The 22,234-nt window shown below is 41.6% G+C and overlaps 1 protein-coding gene across 7 annotated transcripts in view; it reads right to left on the bottom strand.

The window, feature by feature from the left end:
• The window catches only part of LOC308383710 (receptor-type tyrosine-protein phosphatase mu), a 168,667-nt gene that overhangs the window by 21,086 nt on the left and 125,347 nt on the right, over positions 1 to 22,234 (bottom strand). For all 7 annotated transcript variants that reach the window (XM_080861779.1, XM_080861778.1, XM_080861780.1 and 4 more), the window contains 6 exons: positions 21,094 to 21,174; positions 20,422 to 20,448; positions 17,109 to 17,302; positions 12,941 to 13,028; positions 11,990 to 12,066; positions 4,391 to 4,427 (listed from right to left, as the gene is read on the bottom strand). In XM_080861779.1, the coding sequence (XP_080717905.1) occupies positions 4,391 to 4,427; positions 11,990 to 12,066; positions 12,941 to 13,028; positions 17,109 to 17,302; positions 20,422 to 20,448; positions 21,094 to 21,174 (504 nt within the window). The remainder of the gene's footprint in view (positions 1 to 4,390; positions 4,428 to 11,989; positions 12,067 to 12,940; positions 13,029 to 17,108; positions 17,303 to 20,421; positions 20,449 to 21,093; positions 21,175 to 22,234) is intronic.

Here is a 22,234-nt window from a genome sequence, read left to right as displayed (position 1 = left end):
TGACAGTTATTTACATTAAATAGGAATCATGTTTTCTGGATTACACGGGTGCCAGATAAGAAATAGCACATGCAGTTGGCTTGTGAGAAGAACATCAGCTTTGAGTTGTGAGGTGAATCAATTCATTGGCAACAAGTCGTCCTTTTTACACGAAGTTTCAGTGTGTTGGTTAGTGTTCTCTTAAAGTGGTGGCAGCTAAACTTTGAATATTTGAATGAGACCAGATATTTTCCTCTTGTTTCCAGTGTATATGCTATTCAGTACTGTGGAAAAGTCTTGAACCCCCCTCTCATTTCTTTATATTTTTCTAGGAAAATGGGAAAGATGTGCTGCAATGTATTGAAACGTGCATATATCCATGGAAATGCTGTATATAAAGCAATTCTAAAAAACTTTAAAGTGAATATTTTGGTATCTTATTCTTCAACATCTTTTTTCTGTAGTCTTCAACAATAGTTCTCCAGGCTTCTGGAAGACACTTGAAGCTCTTCTTTGGATGCTGGCCTTTTGTTTGCCTTTTGTTAATAACACTGAGTTCAAGGGAGGTCAAAGACTGATGGTGTTCAATGGTATGTTTTCCTGCCAAGTTATAGGTGCATGTTTGGGATGCTGAATGAACCTGCATGTTGGATCAAGATCTCGTTACTTTTGTGTGTTCACAGGTCCACCAAATTTAACAAGACCATCAACACCACTGGCTGAAACACAGCTCTAAATGATTACAGAGCCCACATCGTGTTTTACACATTGTTGTTCTGTAAACACTCATTTTTTGTACCTGACCTCCTCCATCACTCCACAAGCTCTGCTGCTACTGATTTTCAGAGCTGCTATTGTGTAATTTGGGATACCTAAGCCATTCCTCATAGTTTCTCTTCTTGAAGAATGGCTTTTTCAAAACTGCCCTTCGACTAAGACCATTTATGATGAGGACTCACAACAGCAGATAAATCAACTGAAGGGGCAGATGCATCTCTCAGATCCTGTGCCAGATCTTTGATGGATTTTTTCTTAAGAACATGACTTTCAGATGCTGGTCAATCAGTAGATAGTATTTTAGGCTTGCCATAAAAACACGATTTTATGGCTGTCAACTAAAGAAATGGGAACATTTTAATGTGGAAATTGTAAAAAATTGCCTAAAGTTACAATTTAAAATTGGTTCTTTGCCAACTTTTTTGTTATGCATAGACACAGAAGTGGTTCATCCCCTGAGTTAGGTCCTTTTTATGCTTGAATTATTCATAGGCCAGTGCTAAGATGCTTAACAAAAACATTTCTCTGAAAATTGTCGGGTACAAGGACTGGACTGAAATGAGTAAAAAATGTATTCAGTGCCCAAAGAAAACCTTTGAAAGACCTTTAGAAACGCTTGGAGAACTATTTCTCACAAAACTAAAAAAACAAAACAAAACAGAGAAAGCCTGGCTTCTTCCAAAGAAACTATAAAGAGATCAGTGGTAACTTAAGACTTGCACAGCACTGTACTTAACCATTGCTAACCTCCTCTTGGCTTTTGTTCAAGAGAGCAAGTGTGGCAGTACTGTCAAATTTGAACAATCTTTTTAAAATACAGATTCAGGCAATCAAAATTAATTTCTGGTACCTTTAAGATAAAAAAATAAAGTCTCAAGAAAACAAACAAACAAACACTATTAAAAAAAAAAATCACTTTCGACACAAACAATCTTGATAGCTAGCTGTACCGAGGGGAAAGCTTACATTCTCAAAGACTAGGCCACAGAATATTTTCAGAGAAATCAGTCTGAGAGCTCACTTGAAGAATACAAGCAGAGCGCACTGTTTGTAGTACAGAGTGTGTGGTGCCTAGTTGGTGAAGTTTGGAAGAGGCACTTCACAGAGGCAGAACACAAGTAGGAGCTTCACTTCCAGCTGTCAGAGAGCTAACGCTGCTGCAGCTGATGCTGTGTTTTGGGACTAGGCCTGCACCTCCTCAGAAGCAAAGAGTGTGACAGCTGTAGAATCCCCAAGCCAGGTACGGCAAAAAATTTCTGATCAACATGTTCACACAGACACTCACAGACAAACATGCAGGTGATGTTCCCCTCTTGCCCATTAATATTACATGTGGCAGGCTGTGGCATAATGTACACTCGCTTATCATTGATTTGCTCTCTCTCTCTTCCCATCTCCCAACCCCACACCTCCCCTGCTGGGCTTTGAGATGTTAACCTGTAAATAATAAAACTTTTGGGCTCCTGGTGACATTTGCCGCTTGTGAAGGAGGGGAAAGCGGAGAAGACCGGAGGGGGAAAGCTTGATGAAATTGAACCCTTTCCCATGTCATGAATATTTTCCACATCACCAAGAGGATGCAGGGGGTTATCGCAGCTGTTTGCATCCCCGGTGTCAGTGTAATTCAGTCTCCACTAGAAGGAAGCTCATGTCAGATCAGTATTTAAAGCGATCTGCAGGACATAATAATGGACAGAGGCGAGGCGTCAATATGGCAGGGCTGAGGTGCATGCACACATTCAATCTGCTAAGTAGGTGAGCTGCAGTTAGAGAATTACTGACAGACAGTTATTGTATTGCTGCAGAAAAAAAGAAGCTCTGGATGAGAGACTGACCTACATAATGAGGAGCAGAGCTTGGGTGATGAGGCTTTTATGGAGTGACAGCTGTTCTACCTGCCATTGTCACCTTGACAGAGCAAAGGGACTCGTCAATAAACCCCAAACTAATGAGTGTCATTGTAGTTTATAGCATTATAGAACGGGGACAACGTTATCCCACCTGTCTGCCATATTAAGCACACCGCAAACCACCTCCACAACCAATTTATGACAAAGATTTTTTAGCTTATCCAGCAGTATTGCGGGTCTCATTTTCCTGAGCTACTGCTGGTCCCAGTGGACTTGAGTGGAAGTGTCATTCACTGAAAAACTTTACTGGGGGAGAGAGGAAGACTACTCCCTCATTTTCAGCAAGTGTGCCAATGCCCAGGTGCTCTTTTCAGGTGCTACAGTATGCCGTTTGTCTGGCTGAGAGAGACAGGTCTGTGTCTGGCTTTCCTATCATCTCTGGCTGCTCTTTGCTTCAGTGTCAGCAGACTGAGGCTTCCTTCCTGTCAGTCTGCCGGAGCTGATGATGAATTATAAAAGGGCTTGGTCTCCCAGAGAATACAGATGTTTCCACACTCTCTCTCTCACACACACACACCTCCACGCTTTCGTACTGGATGGATCTACCCAGTGCTTGCGATACAGTCGATGGAAAATGAGGACTTATTATGCAAGCTCAATGAGAAAACTGGGGCTAATTAACTTGAATGGAAACACGTTTGGCTTCTCGAGCTTTCCATCTTAGAGAGGGCCTTGTTTGCAACATTTCTTTGACTGCTGATCTCCTCATGCATATTTTTTTAATGAAAATTGGAATGCTCTTAATGACTATAGGACAATTATAGAAGTCATAATAATCCAGATGAAACTCTTTCAGAGTTGAATTTGCCAGTTATACTGCCTTGTTTTGGTGAACTCGAGGCGCACAGGAGAGAGTCGACACTTGACAGCTCAGTTTCGAGTGCTGGACTCAGCGGTCAGCGCGAGGCAGTTCAAACTAGGTGCCATTCATACAGACAAATGTGCAAACAGAGCGACCACTGCCTGATTAGTATGCTCTCTCTTTCTGAAGTAAGAGCAACCAGAGCGTTGTTTTAATTGAGACACTGAGGAAGAGAGGCAATGCACTAATAAACAGGTAATTATGCAACTCCCAGCTCCGCCAAAGCAGATTGTGAATCCATTAAAGCCTCTTCGCAAAAATAATAATAAAAAAAACCCCTGCCTTTATCTTTTTTTTTTCCTCTCTTCCACTGTTTTTTTTTCTTAAGTGGTATGTAAAATCCCCATGCATGCTGCCCTGTTGTGTGGGAGTGAGGCTCGCGATGCAAAATTCATAACAATTAACCATCAATCAGACTTAACCTCTGGGGTCACGGTAAGTGCTCCTCACTCTGCGAATCTGCCGGCCAGATTAACACAGTGACAAAATGCGCCTGTACATGTCAGCTAATCCATTTATTTATTCAGCCTACTCCCAGACTGCCTGATTAATGGCTCCCACACCACCGACGGGATGGAAACAGACAGCGAGAAAGCGTGCCGCTACGCTTGCTCAGAGGCGCGTAGGTACGTGCGTTTGCGTGTGCACACCGAGAGGCACCAGACTCCCCGAGCACACACCTGACTGAGCATCAAAGAGTAGTTTGCAAGAGCGTATGTAAACAACGACGGGGATGTTCAGATAGATATTCGTAAACACCTGCACACATCCATCTGCCCAAACAAACAGACACCGTTAAATTCTCACCGCCCACACACACCAATCTAGTCTTGCAATTTTTAGAAAGTTTTTTTATTCTTACCCTGAGTGGCGATGTAGTGATTTGGCCTGTGGTAGCCCTGCAAACAGAGAAAAAAAAGGAGAGAATATAAGAATCACTTTATGTTCCATCTACTTCTGAAAGACCAGCGCAGAGAGGCTAAAAAAAAAAAGAAAAAGAAAAAAAGACACTGCTCTTGACATTTAGTTGGTTTTTTTGACCTTTGCATGCAAACTCAGTCTGTTCCTACAATGCGAACCATCACATTCATCACTGAACAGATTTGACCTGTATAGAAATCCCAGTTAACGCATTGTTTTTGTTTGTTTCAGATGCCCTGCGTTTATGCAGCCAAGATGAACTCTCGCTTCTACGCCGCTCCGCCGCAAGAGGAATTATTTGAGAGATTTGCATGCTTGCTTTCAAGAAATACTCTGCATTGTAGTTCTGCCAGCTGTTTGCCACTGCACACCCTTTCAGCTCTTTGTTTCAACATCCAACTGCAACATGCACGACTGAAAGCTCATGATGGATGCTGCTAGATACAAGATGCAAAAAACACTCTCCATCATACACTCTATATACGGCACACCTCTGGAGTAAGCAGCCAAAGTGTTGATAATCCCCAAGATACAACTAACAGCACTGATCTTCACAATAGGCCCCTAGTCTCACGGATTACTCTAATCCCTTCAAGTTTTATTTGTCCAATTCCTTGTCTTCTCTCCAGAGATATGAGGCAGGAAACAAAACATTAGGACTTAAAGGCTCTTCCCCGCCCCAGCCTCCCCTTGATTGTCTACCCCCCCCACCACCACCACTTCCCATCCACCCCTGCTGCTCTGCTTATCTCACTCATATTCAATTTAACTTGGACTGTGATTAACGCTCCTCCAATGAAGGGAGAAAAGACACAAAGGATATTTTCCTCACTCACTCATCCACAGGGCTCCTCCAGCTATTCAGCTGTCCTACATTTTTAATGACTTCTTTATCTCTGGACTGAGGAGGAGATTTGTTTGTGCTTTCATGTATGCTCTGTCAAGTAAAGTGGAGGCCCAATGCTCTGTCGGATTAGCGAGGGAGAGACGGAAAGAAAGGAAGGGCCCTGACAGTGAGTGTCAGGTGAGTAACGCTTACTATAAATGGGCTCGTGGCTTTCTGTAAGCATGTTATAGCAGGCACGCAAGAGCAAATCTTTAACACGAGAAGGTAAAGATGTAGAAATGTCAATATTGCTCTTATTAACTGGAAAAAGTACTTTTATTTTCCAGGGCTGCATAAGTTAGGAGCAGGAATTAAATGTGCCGCCTGTGTTTTGCTGCATTGCTGATTACAGTGATCATTAATTCTTTCCAGTAAGAAAAGCTGGCGAATGGAATGTCTAAAATATGCAGCATGAAGTGCTTTTGCCTGTGGGCATGAACTGGTATTTTCAATTTGAATATCATTAGATAGCCTACTTTTGCAAATCTGGAATACCTATCCCTATTACCTGGAAATTTTTGCTTTGCCAAATACATTTAGGAGAAAACAGAGTAAGTGATATATTCACATTTCCCCCCCTCCCTCAATCTAGAATATGTAACATCCTTATCCTACAAATTCTACAAATAAGTCATATTGCTAAAGGGGAAAAAAAGCAAAGAAAATGCCCTGAGGCCCCTTATGCCAAGCAATCCCTAAGGCCTTTAAAATTGAATTATTATTATAATTATTAGGTTTTTATGATCATATTCTTAAATCTTTTTTGAAGACTCACACGAATACCTTCAAGTTAGAAAAAAAAAAAGTTATAAATACACCCAGCACCCCAAATAAAACATCTTTTGACTTTTATTTCATGATTATGTGTTTTCCCTTTTCTCCAAATTTCCCTTCTTCCTTCTTTACTGGATCCTTTTACCTGAAGCTGAGTCTGTTACAGGAAAAGGGAAATGTTGCGTTGAACTGTTGAAATCTTGGTCCCAAACCTGTGGGAAGAAGTTTCACTTCTGAGCTGTTTAAAGTGGCCACAGATGTACAGATCTGTGTGCCAAAACATACAGAGTGAGCACCTCGCAGTAAAAAAAAAAATTGTTTAACCAAATTACCATAAGCAGTCGTCCCCTCTGCTTATTTTTGCCCCCAAGCCCCTTGCAGGATTAAGCCAGCAAGGATGGGTGGTTGGATGTTTAAGACACAAGGTTAAAGTTTGCTTCTTTTCTCCCATGTGCTGTTAGCTTTAGGATACAAGACCACTCGATGAGGGTTAGAGCCTGTTGACTTGCTTAAATACTGTAAAAGCTAGCTCATCCCGTTTTATGGCTCAAGTCGTTATGGATTCAGAAAAGTTTGGAAAATCAAACTACTGTATGCTGATGGTGATAGTCTTGCAGACGGGGAGTAGGTACTGTTTCAGTAACGAGTCTGCAGCTTTGCTAAATATCATTTTGTGGTTACACTGATAAAATCGTAATGTGAATCAGATGATGTTTTCTGCCGAGGCAAATTAGCAGTCAGTGAACATGAACACATTTTAGGAGAGAGGAGCTTTGTGAACAACTGAGTGATTTCTGCACAAGCCTGCAAATTCACCGAACCACTGCATCACCCCAATATCCAGTTAAGAGACCCAGCAAAAACCCATATGTACACACATGACTCTACAGCAAACAGGCTATTACACTACGTTTCCTCTGCCTTCCAAAGGTTTATGAAAATACTCAATCAGCTGGAGAGAAAGGAAACATACCAGAATGGCTCGGAATAATCGGCAGTGTTATAGAGTACAATAACAAACACTGTGGGAAATGTTCTACACATAAGAGTTTATTAGGCAGGACAAGCTTTTAGATGGGTTAAAAAGCTTTCTGAAGAGCAAAAACATCATTACCCATCTGCCTGCATTTCTACTAAGTACTTTTCCAATGAAGCTGGCAGAGCGATGGAAATCCGTTTCAATCAGGGCTCTCTTTAATATGCGTATATTCTTATCTTATAATGGGACCCTCTCTATTGCGAGCGTCTTCTCCGCAGCGCCACTTTTTGCAGCATAATGGGCCATAAACTGAATGGTGGGAAAGGTAAATAATTTAAGCCCCCTGCATTTGCTGTGGCACACCTTGCATTATGAATTTATGTTTGAAGGCGTAACAAGAGATTACAAATTACCACATTAGAGGGGTGGGGGAAGAGAAGATGGGAGACCGAGGGAGGGTTCTCTCCTGAGCGAAAAACCACTTAGGGAGTCAGGTACATCACCAGCCCATTACACATGGAGTGGAAGCATCTGCCTAAGGAGACCAGTGAGCTGCAGTGATTGGTCACATCCTGCTACTAACACTGCTATTAAGAGCAAATCAGGTCAGATCAGGAGCTTCTATACTGTGTGAGCTAAGTGAGTTAGGACTGTTTAAAACCTGAGCCATGTCTGACGCCACTTTTTAATAACTTTTACTTACTGTAACAGCATGCCAAGTCATTCCAGTGCATGTAGAAGCTGTTTTGCAAGGACTTCCCTGAGGTAAGAAGTGTAACCGAACCTCTGCAGATACTGCTGTGTCTACTTTAATTTAGGGCGTCCTTGAGAGTTTTTCAGCATCTAAGAGTAACGAAATCAGCAGCTGCCTTATGCAGATATCAAGCAGAGAGATCAAATACAATCTGTGAAGATTTTCCTCGCTAGAATAACAACCACGGCAGTCGTTTCAAAAGTTTAACTAATTTTAAATTTCCTAACCACCAGGTCCTAAAATTATGTTAACGACTGTTCTCTGGAATAAGTAAATATAACACTACAGGGACTTTCCTGTCTTGCTACAAATGTCTTATGAAGTAGACAAGCGTGGATAGTAGGGGTGCAACGATACACAAAATTCACGGTTTGGTTCGGTTCGATACTTTGGTGTCACGGTTCGATATTTTTTCGATACAAAAAAATGTTCATGCCTTTTTAATTTGTCATTTATTAAAATTATAAATATATATTTTAACTCAAAAGTACAGTTTTTAAATTTAACCCTAACCCTTGTGCGTGTTTTTTATTTTGACAGCGAATGCGCACCTGCGGACCACTTACGTGCAGCCCTGGTTATTTAGCTTGTCATATCGCAGCCACAGAAATTCTTTTGTCCATGAAACCATAAAGCTGCACTTTCTTTTTGCCTTATAGTCTGATTTGTCATAACTTCTCCGTTTTGTGGTAAGCTTTTCTTTGGCTGTCACTTCTTCACCCTGACCTGTCTTATTTGGCTCAGCAGAACTAAAATATATATCTGTCTGTGAAGGTTCTCAGTCATCCAGGTCATCGTAGTCAAATATAAATCCTGCTGCTTTTACACACGCACTCACATAAGCTCAGCGATTCTCTGCGCGATCAACCTCTCACATGTTTAAGCTGCGGGAGATTTCACTTGTCATGTTTGCATAGTAAGCTAACGATTAATAAGACGATGTCAGAGGAATTGGTGCACAAATTATCATCACTCACAGATCAGTGCTGTCGCTCTCTATACACAGTTCGCACGATTGCAAAGTGAAAGCAAAAAAACAAGCGCAAATTCAAACGCGACTTCAATATGTCACATATTGACAGTGGATCACCGATGCCAATGACATAATTACCCAGCTACATTTCTGAAAGAATGCAAAAGCATTGACATATATTTTTCCTACAATAGCCCGACGGGCAGGGCAGAGATAGATTTTGGTAGCCCGACTGAAAAAATCGCTAGCTCCGGGACGTCGGGCTAGCGATATTGCAAGCCCTGTATCTGATTGAGGAATCACTCATCTTTGGAAAAGAGAGTTTATTACAGAGAGATGGCTCTTTCCAAAATAAAAGCTATACTATCCGCTTCTTCTGGGCTATATTCTCAGCAGCATAAGGAGAATCATGTGCTAACAGCTGTCTAAATGACTCGGCTAAAGTTAGTAGCATGCTTGCTTTTTTTTGTCTGCTTCCACTTGTCTTTGCACTAGGATGATGTCGGCGTAAATGTGCAGTCATATTCGTCGTGTTCCCACTAGTGCTTTCAGGTTAATCTCGTTGAAATGACCTTAACGCCACAACACGGCAAATCTCCGTTAACGAGCTACCGCATGGGGCTAGACGGCCAACACGTTAACGAGCTAACTGCGCTAGCACACTAGTTCACACCAATGTAATTGAGCATTGCGTGGCACATCCAACATACTGTTTTACTTTAGTCCATGACTCGCTTACCTTCAGGGTCATACGTCACATGAAAACCAAAATAATTCCAAACGCCAGATCTGAATGAGGGTGGGGGAGGTGCCCTGCGCTCTTCCTTCTGACTATGCTGTCTGTGTTGAGCGCTCAGTGGATCTGCGCTGGACAGTGCAGCCTAGGCGGAGTAGTCGAACACAGATTCACTGAGCGCTCAACACAGACAGCATCGTCAGAAGGAAAATTGATAAAATAAATTACAAATGTTGTATTGTTCGATACATATGCGTACTGAACCGAAAGCACTGTATCGAACGGTTCAATATCGATACGAATATCGTTGCACCCCTAGTGGATAGGTAGACATATAAATCATCAAACTTTAATATCAGAAACGACATTTCAGTAAGGCTCACTAGACTCAAAAGACGAATGTTATTTGAATTATATTTTACATTATAGCTCTCATTTGGGACCTACTGCACTTTCAGCCGGATGCAAAGAGAACAGCAGCAAAATCCCTCTTTTCAGAAGAGTGCAGGCATAATATTAACTCAGATCTAGGGTGCAGGCAGTGAAGGAAAAAAATGTCCATCCCGGTTTTCCCTCCAAGGCACGAGCGATAAGCAGAGTTCTGTCCTTTCCTTCTAAGATTCCTAATTATTTAAAGTAACACTCAAGTATGCCATTCAGCGTGTTAGTACGAGCTCGGGAGCAGCTTGGGAGAACAAGAAAACAGACTGCTTTAGGTTGCCTTCCCAATCGACTCAAAGGTTTATTTAGTACATAACAGCTTATATAGAGGAAAAAAAGGTTCGTGTGTCAGCAAGTTCTCAGTTCAAACCGGTACAGACCAAATAAGGAAACGTCTTCCTGCCTTGTGAGCAAAGAAGTATCCTGTGTGTAGTTTATCAATTCAGCTACAATTTATGATCATCCCAGCAAAATACACTCCTAGACATAGAATACAGAGTTCTTTCATTAGTGAATTCTGAAACAAACCACCTGGCCTTTAACGAGCCTTTTTCTAAGAGATAAAGAAGGGAGGATGGGAGTAAGGAAGTGGTCTCGTCTCTGTGGTTTTTTCGACCTTGGGGTACCAGCCTGTGAGTCTTACACATCAATTCTTGGGTCAGAGAGAAAGAGAAAAACAACTATTAAATGGGCCTTATTGAGTAACTCTTTTCTGTATAATATCACAATAAAACAATATCCTGTAAATGCTACCATGGTATCAAAATATCACAACAGGCAGGTTGCAAAGTAGCTTGTAGATATGAAACAGTTGCAGGCAGGCTAAGGCCCCATTCGCACTAGAGGAAAAAACAGGGTGGCAAACTCCATGCACAAGAAAACTTGGTGATTGGTAAAGGTTTTTTTTTTTTTTCTTCTTCTTTCTTTTTTGCTGTCTGGGACTGATTGCAAATAGTTGAGGTAACTAATTTCCATCGCAAGGCACACAGCTGCACATGATTGCAATAATTTTGGTCAAACCATGGTTTTCAATCACCATTTTCCCTTGTGTGACTGTAGGTGAAAGCAACGTAACTAGTGCAGCCTAGAGACGATCTACCACATATAGAGAGGGTCATCAGCTGATCTGTTGCAGCTAATGCTATGCTGGAACCTCTCAGTTTAGTTTACAGAGGGTGTTATCAACAAGTCGAGACCAAGCCTACACCCAGCATCAACCAGACCCAGGCAGATATGCAAGTCACTGCATCAAACCCACCTCATAGCAGATAAATGGTTGTGAGTGGACCTACAAAGGCAAGGCCAGGCAAAAAATATGTTTCTGTGGGAACCAGGCCAGGCACATTCTGCCACAGCAAATAAATAATGAGCTATCAGATCCGCCTGGTTTGTGGGCTGTGCGGGTCAGAAAAACTCACACGAATTATTTATTGTAGTAAATTGAGTTACATACAGCAACCCGTTTGATTGTTAATCTTGAACATTGTTTCCAGTGTTACAAAAGCAACAGAACAGTTTTCGAAGCTTTGCTAACAACTTTAACTTTTTTTGTCTGTATATGTGCTTTGTTTCTATTTGAAATTCTGTGTATTATTTCAGCTTTATTCACTATAACTTTACTAAGTAATCATCTGTGAAACCTCACTCCCTCTCTCTTTTTTTTGGTTCTCAACTATAATGTTGTTCAAAGCAAAGTCCAAAACTATAACCTCAGTTTCCCCTCTGTGCGGGTTTGCCTTTTCTCTCTCCCAGTGCTGTCAGCCTCTGATCTTCATTTCTCTTAATATATCCAATGAACAGAGTGATACAGCAGCCCTCTAAAGTCAAATAAAGGCAGTGTGTTTGTGTGTGTGCTTGTAGCTGTGATGGACAGGCGGCTGGGCTGCACTGTCCCTCAGGCCCCCTGTGACGGCGGCACCAGCGCGCCCTCTCCCCCCCCCCCAAGAGGAAGCGGACTGACCTTTGCGTTGGTGGCGCTGGCTGGTGTGTGTACTTACATCAACGTAATTTGCATTAATGTAATCGGAGCTCTGTTCCCCCTCCAGGGCCTGCAGCCTGACACGGGAGTGATCATCTGGAAGAGAGGCAGAGAGGAAGAAACCAGTGTTGAATTAATCATATTAACGAGGGCATCGGGAGAAGAAAAGGGGGAGAGGGACAGAGAGACAGACAGTAAAAAGGAATAGAGAGAAATTATAAGAGGAGGAGAGGGGGTGATAGAGCAATAAAAGCATGGTTAGACTGGCATCATACAGAGGCAAAAATGAAATTGGTGCTGTAAAAATGCAACATGTCTCATAGACAGCGTTTACGTGACAGTCTTCATTAAAACCGCCACCACCCTATCATCAGGTAAAAATCACAAAATCATAGTCTAAACCATTTTTTCTTAAGTCACTGACCTTAAAACTTGCTACTTTAGTAAAATTTAGTAGCAACAAAATAATACACGTGCAGCATAATAATCTTTTTAAATGTGGGGAACAATTGATGGCAAGAGAACCACAGAGCCTTAACTTTTGATTTCAAATGACATTTTCGTAACTGTGGATAGCTGACGTCATTTTTGTTCCAAAGTTGTGCAATGCCCCTTTAACTGATGTGAGTCAGAAGAAGTAGATCTTCAAAGTTTTTCCATGGCATCAGTTATTAAAGAGGGTTAAACTGAACTCTTATAGCGATTAATTGCAAAATCAACATTTCTTTTTCCAAACACGGTATAAGCTTTGTGTGCCATATCCTGCATAGGCTTATATCTCATAACAGTAAAGACAGTAAAGGAAGATGAATATAAAAGTAGATTGGAAAGGTCAAGGCTGCTCTCGTTGGCTGATAATAAAACTCGGTTTGAGCAGCTTATAGTCATCCAGTCACAAGCCTGGCCAATAAATCAGGCAGAAGAATGAGAACAAAAATTCATGAGCGTTGAGGAGGTGCTTTGTACACACATGCAATAATATTCCCATATCGGTTCTTCATGCGGTTCTCATCCTTCTTGGCAGAATCCCATGGCGCAGACTGTCCTTCAAAAAAGCTCTGAAAGGAGAGAAAACAGGACAGAGAGGGGGGGATGAAACATTGTGTCATGTGTGAACACTCCAAATGATAACCAGGCTAAAGAATACATTCTTTCTCTTTCAGCTCTACAAAACCGGAGGAAGTGAGCGCTGGCAACAGACACAGAAAGAGATAGATTCCCAGTGTTATTAGGCAGGAAACACAGGGAGGATGGTGGATCCCGGGGAGTTGTGTCAAACAGCGAGTGCCATTAGGGCAGATGCAGCGGGTGTCACACTCAAACCTCTCCCCATGTGCCGCTCTGCTGGGCGGAGCAACCGCGGCGGCTGTCTGTCTCCCTCATCTGAAGGACTCAATCAGCTCGTCGCGGGGAAAAATAAAGCCAGCTCATCGTCTACACATCAAAACTGCTCCGCTCAGATTACCCTCATGAAATATTTATCATCTCTCACTGGGGAGATTTCCATTCTGATGGCACACCAGGCACAATTAAGCCAAATTATGAAAATACATCTACACTGCCAGTCCACCGCTGTTCAGCAAGGGCGGGCGGGGCCGGCTCAGAGCGGACTAGCCTGCAGAAAATCATGGTTTTCTGTCTTTTTGAAAGTAAGCTAATGCACATTTGAAAAGTCAGATAATACATTACGGGGCAGACCATCTGCAAATAAAGATTCAGGAACGTTTAACGGAGGTTAAAGAGACTGTTTGAGAGTTCCTTTTAGTGAGGAGTAGGAGGCATCGTCTTCAATCATCACTGCTCTAAGACTTGATGGCTCGATTCATCTCAGTGCTGTGGCAGGCAGCAGGCAGTTTGTCTAGCATATAAAGGCCTTTCAGAGACCACACAAGGACATATTCCTGTATGAAGTCCTAAGGATTAGTGATTTCACTGAGAAACAGCTTTAATATGCTAAAAATATGTTCCATCCTTCCACTGAAGATGGAAGCATGTCCCCAAGATGGATTATAAAGGCCTCCTCCAGTGGCAGTATTTCTTGAGGAAACGCACAGGCCAATGTCGTGCTGTCGGTGTGAAGGATACAAGTCTAATATCAAGCCTGTAAGGACAAATCATCCTCAAGCACAAAGGCGTTACCTGGCAACTTTAAAATAGCTCTCTCTTAATCTGAGTGACCCCGCTACAGTCATATTCCTCCAGCCATTATGATCATGAATTCTCATGGGGGTAAAATAATGAATGTCCCAAGAGGTAGAGATTACACGAAGGCTTTCAATTTAAAGGTTAAATGCACATAGAGGGAATAAATGGCTATTCGCCCGACGCGTATCGAAAAACAACTGAAGGCTCCACCTGTAAAAAGTATTTAGTAGCAAAAGGTATGTGATGAATTGTACTTTACTGCAGCTTGTCTGCAGGTAGTTTTTCACCTTCCTCAATTATTCCCACTGGCAGAAATCCAACTTAGTATGTTTTTAATTACAGGCTACCTGCTGCACTCCAGTCCCTGCACAGTTATTCCGCTATGCTGTTTCTTTGTCTGGAACTACTTAACCGTATGTGAAAAGCAGAGTAATTTCTGTGGATAGGGATAAAACATTTGACACAAAGTACACACCATGGTGAAGTAAAAAACAAAAAAACAAACAAATCAGAAACAAAAAAACCCAAAAGAAAACATGGATGGTCGAACAGAAGCAGGAACGTTTAGTGAGTTGCTTCTGTATTAATTAATCTTTTACTATGTGAGGAGAGGAGGCTCATTCAGACTGACTAGTGTTCATTTGTGGTTGGAGCTTAAAGAATTTCAGGATTCTCACAGTAGGCTAGATACAACACATTTCTGTCGACATGAAACAGGCCGAACACAAGTGAAACAGTGATGACATGGCAGCATTAATGACGCTGAAACTTGTTTCTGCTTCCTGTTTGCACGGTGAAAATGTGCACCCAGGTGCAGGAGGCTGGACATGCAAAATGCTTTGTTAGGTCTGTAACACACACGGCCTTATAAAGCTTTTGCAAAGTATACAACATGGCTTTTGCAAAGTTTAAAGTGTTTATCGTGTCCCTTCTAATGGTAACATTCAATTTCCAGTCAATAAATCCACAAGGTAGCCCGAGCTTAGAATTAAATTTGGTACTTTGTTGGACTGGGTATATCATTGATCAGTCCACTTTAATTATACATTGGTATTCCATTTATCTTTCAAACTATTGCACTTTTACTGTAAAAATTATGCTCTTAATAACTGATAGGGTATTAAGTATGCTTTTGAAAAGCTTTATAAACATCAGAATCAAGCTGCGGAGGATTTGTGGTGCTAACAATGTCTGACTACGGGAAGAAAAAGCATTTCACAGTGACGCTAAAGAAAAAAGTAAACAGAAAAATGTCACTGCTCTACATATTTCACCAACTGAACACTGTCAGATAATTTGATAATGCTGCATAACATCTGTTGGTAAATGCCCTTTTCAAACTAAATCCAAAAAAAAAAGGTGATATTTTAATCCCACAGGGTCTTAAAAATAGCCAGCAACCATTACTGATCCTGTCAGGTTTGTGATATAAATCTACAAGTCTAAAATAAATAAATAAACTCACAAAAAAAGTATTTTTCTTACCTCATTTATCTGATCCAAAGTTAACGTACAGAATAACAAGAAGCATGGGTCAGAGAGAGATATAGTACAGTGTAAGTCAACAGGTTTAGAGGTGCACTAAGCTCCAATCTCATCATGAAAAATAAACGGTTATTTTAAAAAAATAAATAAAAGGGCATTAACCTTAAGACAGATTGAGATAGAGATATATATATTTATAAGACAGCAGTGGAACAAAACATACAAATGAATCGCTCTAGCCATGTGAGAATGAGCTCCCTTGCACACTTTAAGCACCCCACAGGACTTTTTGCAACAGCCTGTGGACAATAAGGTGACAGCAGGGTAAGCAGCCAGTTGTTCCATATTACGTCTCTGTTGATCGACTGCTATTAATCCATGCAATGTTGGCCACGTGGACCCCAAACTCCCTTTATCCATAACGGATTAGACCCAGAAGGCAGCCCAAAGCACTCCAAACCCCTCAATGATCGGATGCTGAAGGTAGCAATGGGAGACGACGTTATTTCATTCCACAATCATGAATGGGATGTGGGGAGTTAATTACCAATAAATCTGACACGTAGCTGATGGAGAGAAGGTGGGAGATAAAGAGAAGAGGAAGGAAAGCAAGGAAGAAACACAGGAGGTATAGATAAGAAAGTAAGAGAAAGAAGTAAGCTGAGAACGTTAACAAATGTGAGGGTCGTTAAGAGAGAAATGTGACAAGAGGCCGAACTGATACGGATAATATATTGAAACTGAAGGATTTAGCTCGAAGCCAGTCTGTTACAACATGGCTGGTGAGGATGACTGGTGTGGTGCTGAGGGACAGCAAGGAGGGCTGGAGTGCCGCCAAACCCTGCCAGACTCTAATGCGAGGAAATGAGAGTGATGCCCTTATGGGGCGAAAATCTTTTGTTTGGTGTCAGTAAGAAGCGCAGTGACAGATTACCGATGCTGTTGCGCGACAAGCAGTAGGCTACCAGTACTATGCAACAGCATAATCCGACCCGTTTCAGGTGAAGGAGGGGACGCGGTCTAACACAGGCAGTTTGTGCATTTCGCATTGGTCTACAGCTGAGTCTCCAAGGAGAATTGGGACACAGCTTTTGACCAAACCCCCCCCCAAAAAAACCCCAAAAAAAACCCCCACCACACTCATGCACACAAAATGCACAATCGCTGCAAACAACAAGGAACAGATGAACAACAAAACGAATCACACCGTAAACACACTGAGACAGGGTACATTAACAATTTATCATAAAAGTGCATCTGGGGAGAAACAAAACAGTTCTGCTGTGCGGTGCAAAACAGAGAGAGAGGCAGGCAGAAAAAAAAGAGGGGAGAGAGAGAGACAGCGAAAGAGACATGGGGCTGTGCACCATAACACAGATGAGGCCTCGTATTAGACTGATAAAAATTTCCATTCAAGAACCTCAGTGGAAATGTTACAAGTCTATCACCAGGCTTTATTTGGGTTTGCAACCTTAATGGTGGGAGGTGACAGCTGGGCTGCTTCCTACCTCGTACTCCTCCTTAAAGCCGTAGCCCTCTGCGCACTTCATCTGAGTGATGTGCTGGAGGAGGTCCGCCACGCGGATCGCCGGGTGCAGCTGACCCGTCTGATACGGCACGTCGACGGGCTCCCGTTTCCTCAAGGAGTGAGTGTGCGACTGGACCAAGCTGCTTGTGTCGCTGCCCATGTTCTGACTCTCATCTGTGGGACACAAAGAGACAGAGGCCGGAGCGGGTCAGCAAGAGGAAATAGGAGCTAAAGTCACATCACAGGTCATCAATTTATCGCTGTAAGATACATACAGGTGACATAATGCTCGAAGCAGTAAATGAAAGTGGTTTCCTTTGAAGTTGTTTTACATATAAAGTTGATTTATCTAGCTTTAATGTTAGGTGTTCATATCTGACTTACAACTGTTCTCCTTAACAGATGGCACATTAGCTCATTTACTGGTTAGCATTATGTCACCACCCTCCAGATTGACCAACAACTCGACTAGTAATCTGTTTGTTATGGATGGTCACAACAACACAACATCATTGAGTAATAGAATGAGTCATGTGGTGGGAAGGTTTAGGTCCATCTGTCTCAGTGTGGCTGGAAAATACTGCACTGTACAGGAGTCCATCGGCATTTAAAAACAAGATCCTCTAAGTGAAACCCTTATGCTACAAGCTTTTAACATTGTTACCAGCAGTGGCTCTCAACTGTGAGAAACATTATACATTAATCATAAAAATCCCCATCAATGTGTTGTAAAAACAACAACTTTTCCTTTTTTTTTTTCTTTTTTTTTTTTTAACTGGCAGTACAACATGCTGGTTTGGGCTGAAGCTCATATTGAGAGTCAGACTCCATTTCCAGCTCTTTCATACTGTAATCCAGTCAGTGGCAGACATAAGGCACAGATGCTGTGGGGAGCCAGCGGATGATGGAGGGTGTCCAAAAACATGGAGGAGGAGGATGTGAGGGGGTGCGGTGGGCCACAGTGAGCATGTTGCAGCAGGCACCTTCAGAAGCATCACACAGACACAGCGTGGATTCAACCCCTGCCACCCATACTTCCCCGAAAAATGAACAAAATAAGATAAAATAAAAACCAAACCTCAAATAAATAGAAAAACAAAAACAAAAAACACACAGAACCCAAGAGGGAAGCGGAGATGGGAGGAGAATGCATGTGGTGATGCTGCCATGGGGCACTGTGTTTGCTTTGACCATGCTAAGCTAATGGTGGCTTGGTGGCACGGTACGGAAGGGTGGGTGAGATGCTAACATGTCCACTTGTCATGCAATAAATGTCGTAATGCCCGTGTCAGAAGCAGCCTCTCACTGTCGGCATGCTGTCTGAGTAAACACCGTCTCCTTCCCCCAACCCAGGGCCCACTTGGGAAAACTTACCATTAATGGGCACTTTTTAGATAGCAGATACATAAGAGGTTACGTATGTAAAGAGAAAGAGAGGAGAAGAAACAGGAGAGAGGGGATAAGCAACAATCCAGCATGAGAACCTGTTACAGTAGTGTTTGAGCTACTCTACAGGGCAAGATCACATGCCTTCTCAGTTCAAACTGCCTTGGTATAAAAGCCTAGTCAAGGGGGATGTTGAGTGGATGGATGGGGCAATTTCAACAGTGCAAGACAAAAAAAAACAAAAAAACAAAATAAAAAAAAATAGAAAAAATAAAAACACAAGGAAGTCATGGATTCAAAAGGGAAAAAAAAATAATGATAGTCTTTGGGGAAAAAAAAGAAGCTGCAATTGTTTCAGATCGCCGACTTGCATACGCTAATGAAGCTAATTATTTTTTTAAACGTTCTGACATTTTGAATTCCTCTCTCTAATTGCTATAATTTTATTTCCATTTGTGCTCGGGGGGTAACACCTGTATTTGTGCCATTTTCATTCTCTTTTTTTTTTTAAAACTAGTGCGCGATGAAATCAGAAATGCAACCGATACTCTGTGATCTAATCAGTTTTGATCATTAACCTCGAATGATGAGACAATGCCGTGACTGAATGTGTCACAAACCGAAAGCATGTAACCTTTTCTGGCTGCTGTAATTTTATGTTAATCGTTTCACGCTTCATTAAATGCGGAACTAACATAAGCAGCTGTCACAAGAGCGGTGATGAAAGACACTGCTTTAAGTTGCACTAATGTGAAAAGGAAAAAAAACACAACAACAACTGTTAAAGTTGCCTATTTAAAAATGCAGCAGTGGTGCTTGTGGTGAAGCTGGAGTCGAGCTGCTTATTGCATCTTTCTTTTTGTCCTTGAGTATTAAATTATTACACTCCTAGTGCCCCACTTAGTAGCTACTTTGCGGGCTTCGCTGGTAGAAAATGCATCTGCTCGTGTAAGATGCCGCACTTTGGGCTGTTGTGCATCTTCAACAAAGGCCAGTAATAATTAACAGGAGAACAAAATGCTTTTGTATAATTCTATTTTATCACTGAACAAGACGAATAAACACTGGAAAAAACAAAACAAAACAAAAACAAGTAGGTCAATAGCAGTTAGCCAAAGGCAGAGGGAGCGACATTAAAAAGAATAATAGAAAAGGTTGTCGTTTCAGAGGGGAGGGGAGGAAGGGAGTTTAATGCATAGTGAGGAGAGAGGGGAGGGGAGGGGAGGGCAGCACAGCTAATGCTAGACTTTAAATGTTCAGACTCAACGCATCCTGCTTTTGGAAGTTCTGGCTAAAGGTGGAGAGGGTTGTGGGGGCTAAGTGAGAGCGTTTTTGGGCCTCCCTCTCACACAGTTTTTGCCTGTTGTGTCTCAGTGCAGCTGCTACGGCTCCAGCATGCTGTCGCCTCAGTTGCCGGGGCAAACTGCCCCCCGCCCCCGTTGCCCCTCTTAGACACTCCCCCACATCCAGTCCACATGTCTGTCCATGCATATGAGAGGTCAAACACGTATGTGACATCACACGCACGACACGCAATGCGGATGGGATGGAGTGAAACCAGCCTCAGCCCAGGAGAGCCCCCTCGTTGGACAGGAAGGGAGAGGAGGGGGGAAGAAGTTAGGGAAGGGTGGAGGAATAGGAGACGAGGAGGAGGAGGAGGAGGAGGAGACGGGGAAGCAGCAGGCAGGTATGGAAGTGAGGAAGCCATCTTTAGTAAAAGAGCCATCCAAAAGAAAAGAATGAAACAAAAAAATAATACATAAAATAAATAAAAAATTGTGCTTTTCTTTGGCCTCACAGTTAGGTGTTCAAACAGCATTCTTACAAATGTAATGCACGGTCATTTTCTTTAGCATAGAGATAATAAATACTCAACAGCAATGGCAAAAGGAAAAATTGTGTCTCACCTAAGATAGCAGTTGGCACAAAGGGATCTGCTCAAACCCCCAAACAATCGCAGAAGTTGGAGGAGGAAAAAAAGAGTTGCAGTAAATTAAAGATAATTAAAGATAACGCACAAAAATAACATGAACAGAAATTAATGGACAGCTTTTTGGTTTCTTGCCAAGCAGCATAACAAGAAACCGATCATATTTTAAATTCAAGCTAATTATACAGTAACTTTAGTTGATTATAAATCTAGCTGCCCTTTACCCCATTTAATCAATGGGCTGTGATCTGATTACATAAGACACTCAATTATGGATATTATTTGGGATAAACTGAAGTCATAATTAAACTGCTAAAATCCATCTTGGCAAAGTGATATAAAACATAACCAGAAATGTAGCAGAGTGTAAAGCCATCTAAAGTTAATCTAGCTGCTTTCTCATTTGTAAAATCGTTTTCTAATTTTTAAAGCAACTCTATTAGGTAAATTCATACCACACATTACAGAAATAGGCTGTAATTTACATAAAAAAAGAGCCCATAAAACTTCATCTCTTATTTATTTATTGTGGCGTTTCTATTTTTTCCCCTTTTCATTTCATCATTTGTTAAAAGCACCGCTTAGGCTGTGCAGTAAGCAGTTCTGTGTTGACATACTGGATTATAACGAGGAAATAGAATATGTTTACCTGGGTAGTATGAGTTGGTGGGGATAGAAGTACTGAGAGTGTTGGCTTTTGGTAGTGTGAAGGACGACGGTGATGATCCAGCTACAGATGGGGGGGAAGAGAACAGAACAAAAGGCATTAATAGTCTAATCTAGAGTTATTAATCGTGGAAGCAACTCCCACTGCAGTAAAATTCCAGTGTAATAATGCACTTTACAAGTCTTGCTTTTGAAATTTGCATGTGCTATAAAGGATCACTTTGAGGTTTCTGACTTACCCTGTGGGAAAAGCTACTTTAAGTACACAAATAAAATTCCTTTCACATCTACTAAATTGTGATGGAAGCAGAAATCTAGGAGACCTTGACGAAATTAAATGGAAACTGCACTGGCGACACCAAAAGAAGTAGGTGAGAAAATATGTGGCTTTGTGTTTTGGGCTGAGCCGTGCAAAGCACACAAGTATGAGAAATAAACTGCACTTAACCTCGTGGAGTCCAGGTTGATTTGGTTGATTTTGTAGACTTTGCATGCAATCCTTCTCGTCATTTTTCTGGTTCTTTAAAACAGCCTAATGCATTATGCATGCTGCTGTGTTTTTACGGCATTCGCCAAGTTACAAGTTGCTACAAGTTGCTTCTTATTTTGTCAATTTCACAAAGCCAGAGGCCGCAAGGAACCTGCATTACATTCAAATAATAAAGCTTTCCTTTAAAAATCCTCATGTCTAAATTATGATCAATATTAGTAAACATAGATTATGAAATCTATTCTGTCTCATTTATATACGCAAAATTCATTTTGAAAAGTTTGCAAAGTAAAAATGAAAAAAAAAAAGAGTTAAAAAAAGAACGTTTAACTTGCACATTTTTTCCAAGTCTTCTAAAGTCCATGAATGCCTGCAAATCTCCAAAAGCATTAATAATTCAGTTTTTAAAGCTACTTTTAAAAAACAGTTAAAGATCAGTCAGTTGCTTTAAAGATATCATCATTAGGTAGCTTGACATTGAGATAGAGCAAAGGGGCCAGAGTAGAACAATAGTCACACAAACCATGGAGGAAGTGACATTTACTCCTAAGACTGTCATTTTCTCCTCATGCAACGTCAACAGAAATGCTACGCCGACGGGGTTTACGCAGGCAGTATGTTCAGGACTATAATC

The sequence above is a fragment of the Rhamphochromis sp. 'chilingali' genome (assembly GCF_963969265.1).
Source record: "Rhamphochromis sp. 'chilingali' genome assembly, chromosome: 16".
NCBI lineage: Eukaryota > Metazoa > Chordata > Actinopteri > Cichliformes > Cichlidae > Rhamphochromis > Rhamphochromis sp. 'chilingali'.
This window is presented reverse-complemented; position numbering and strand designations above follow the sequence as displayed.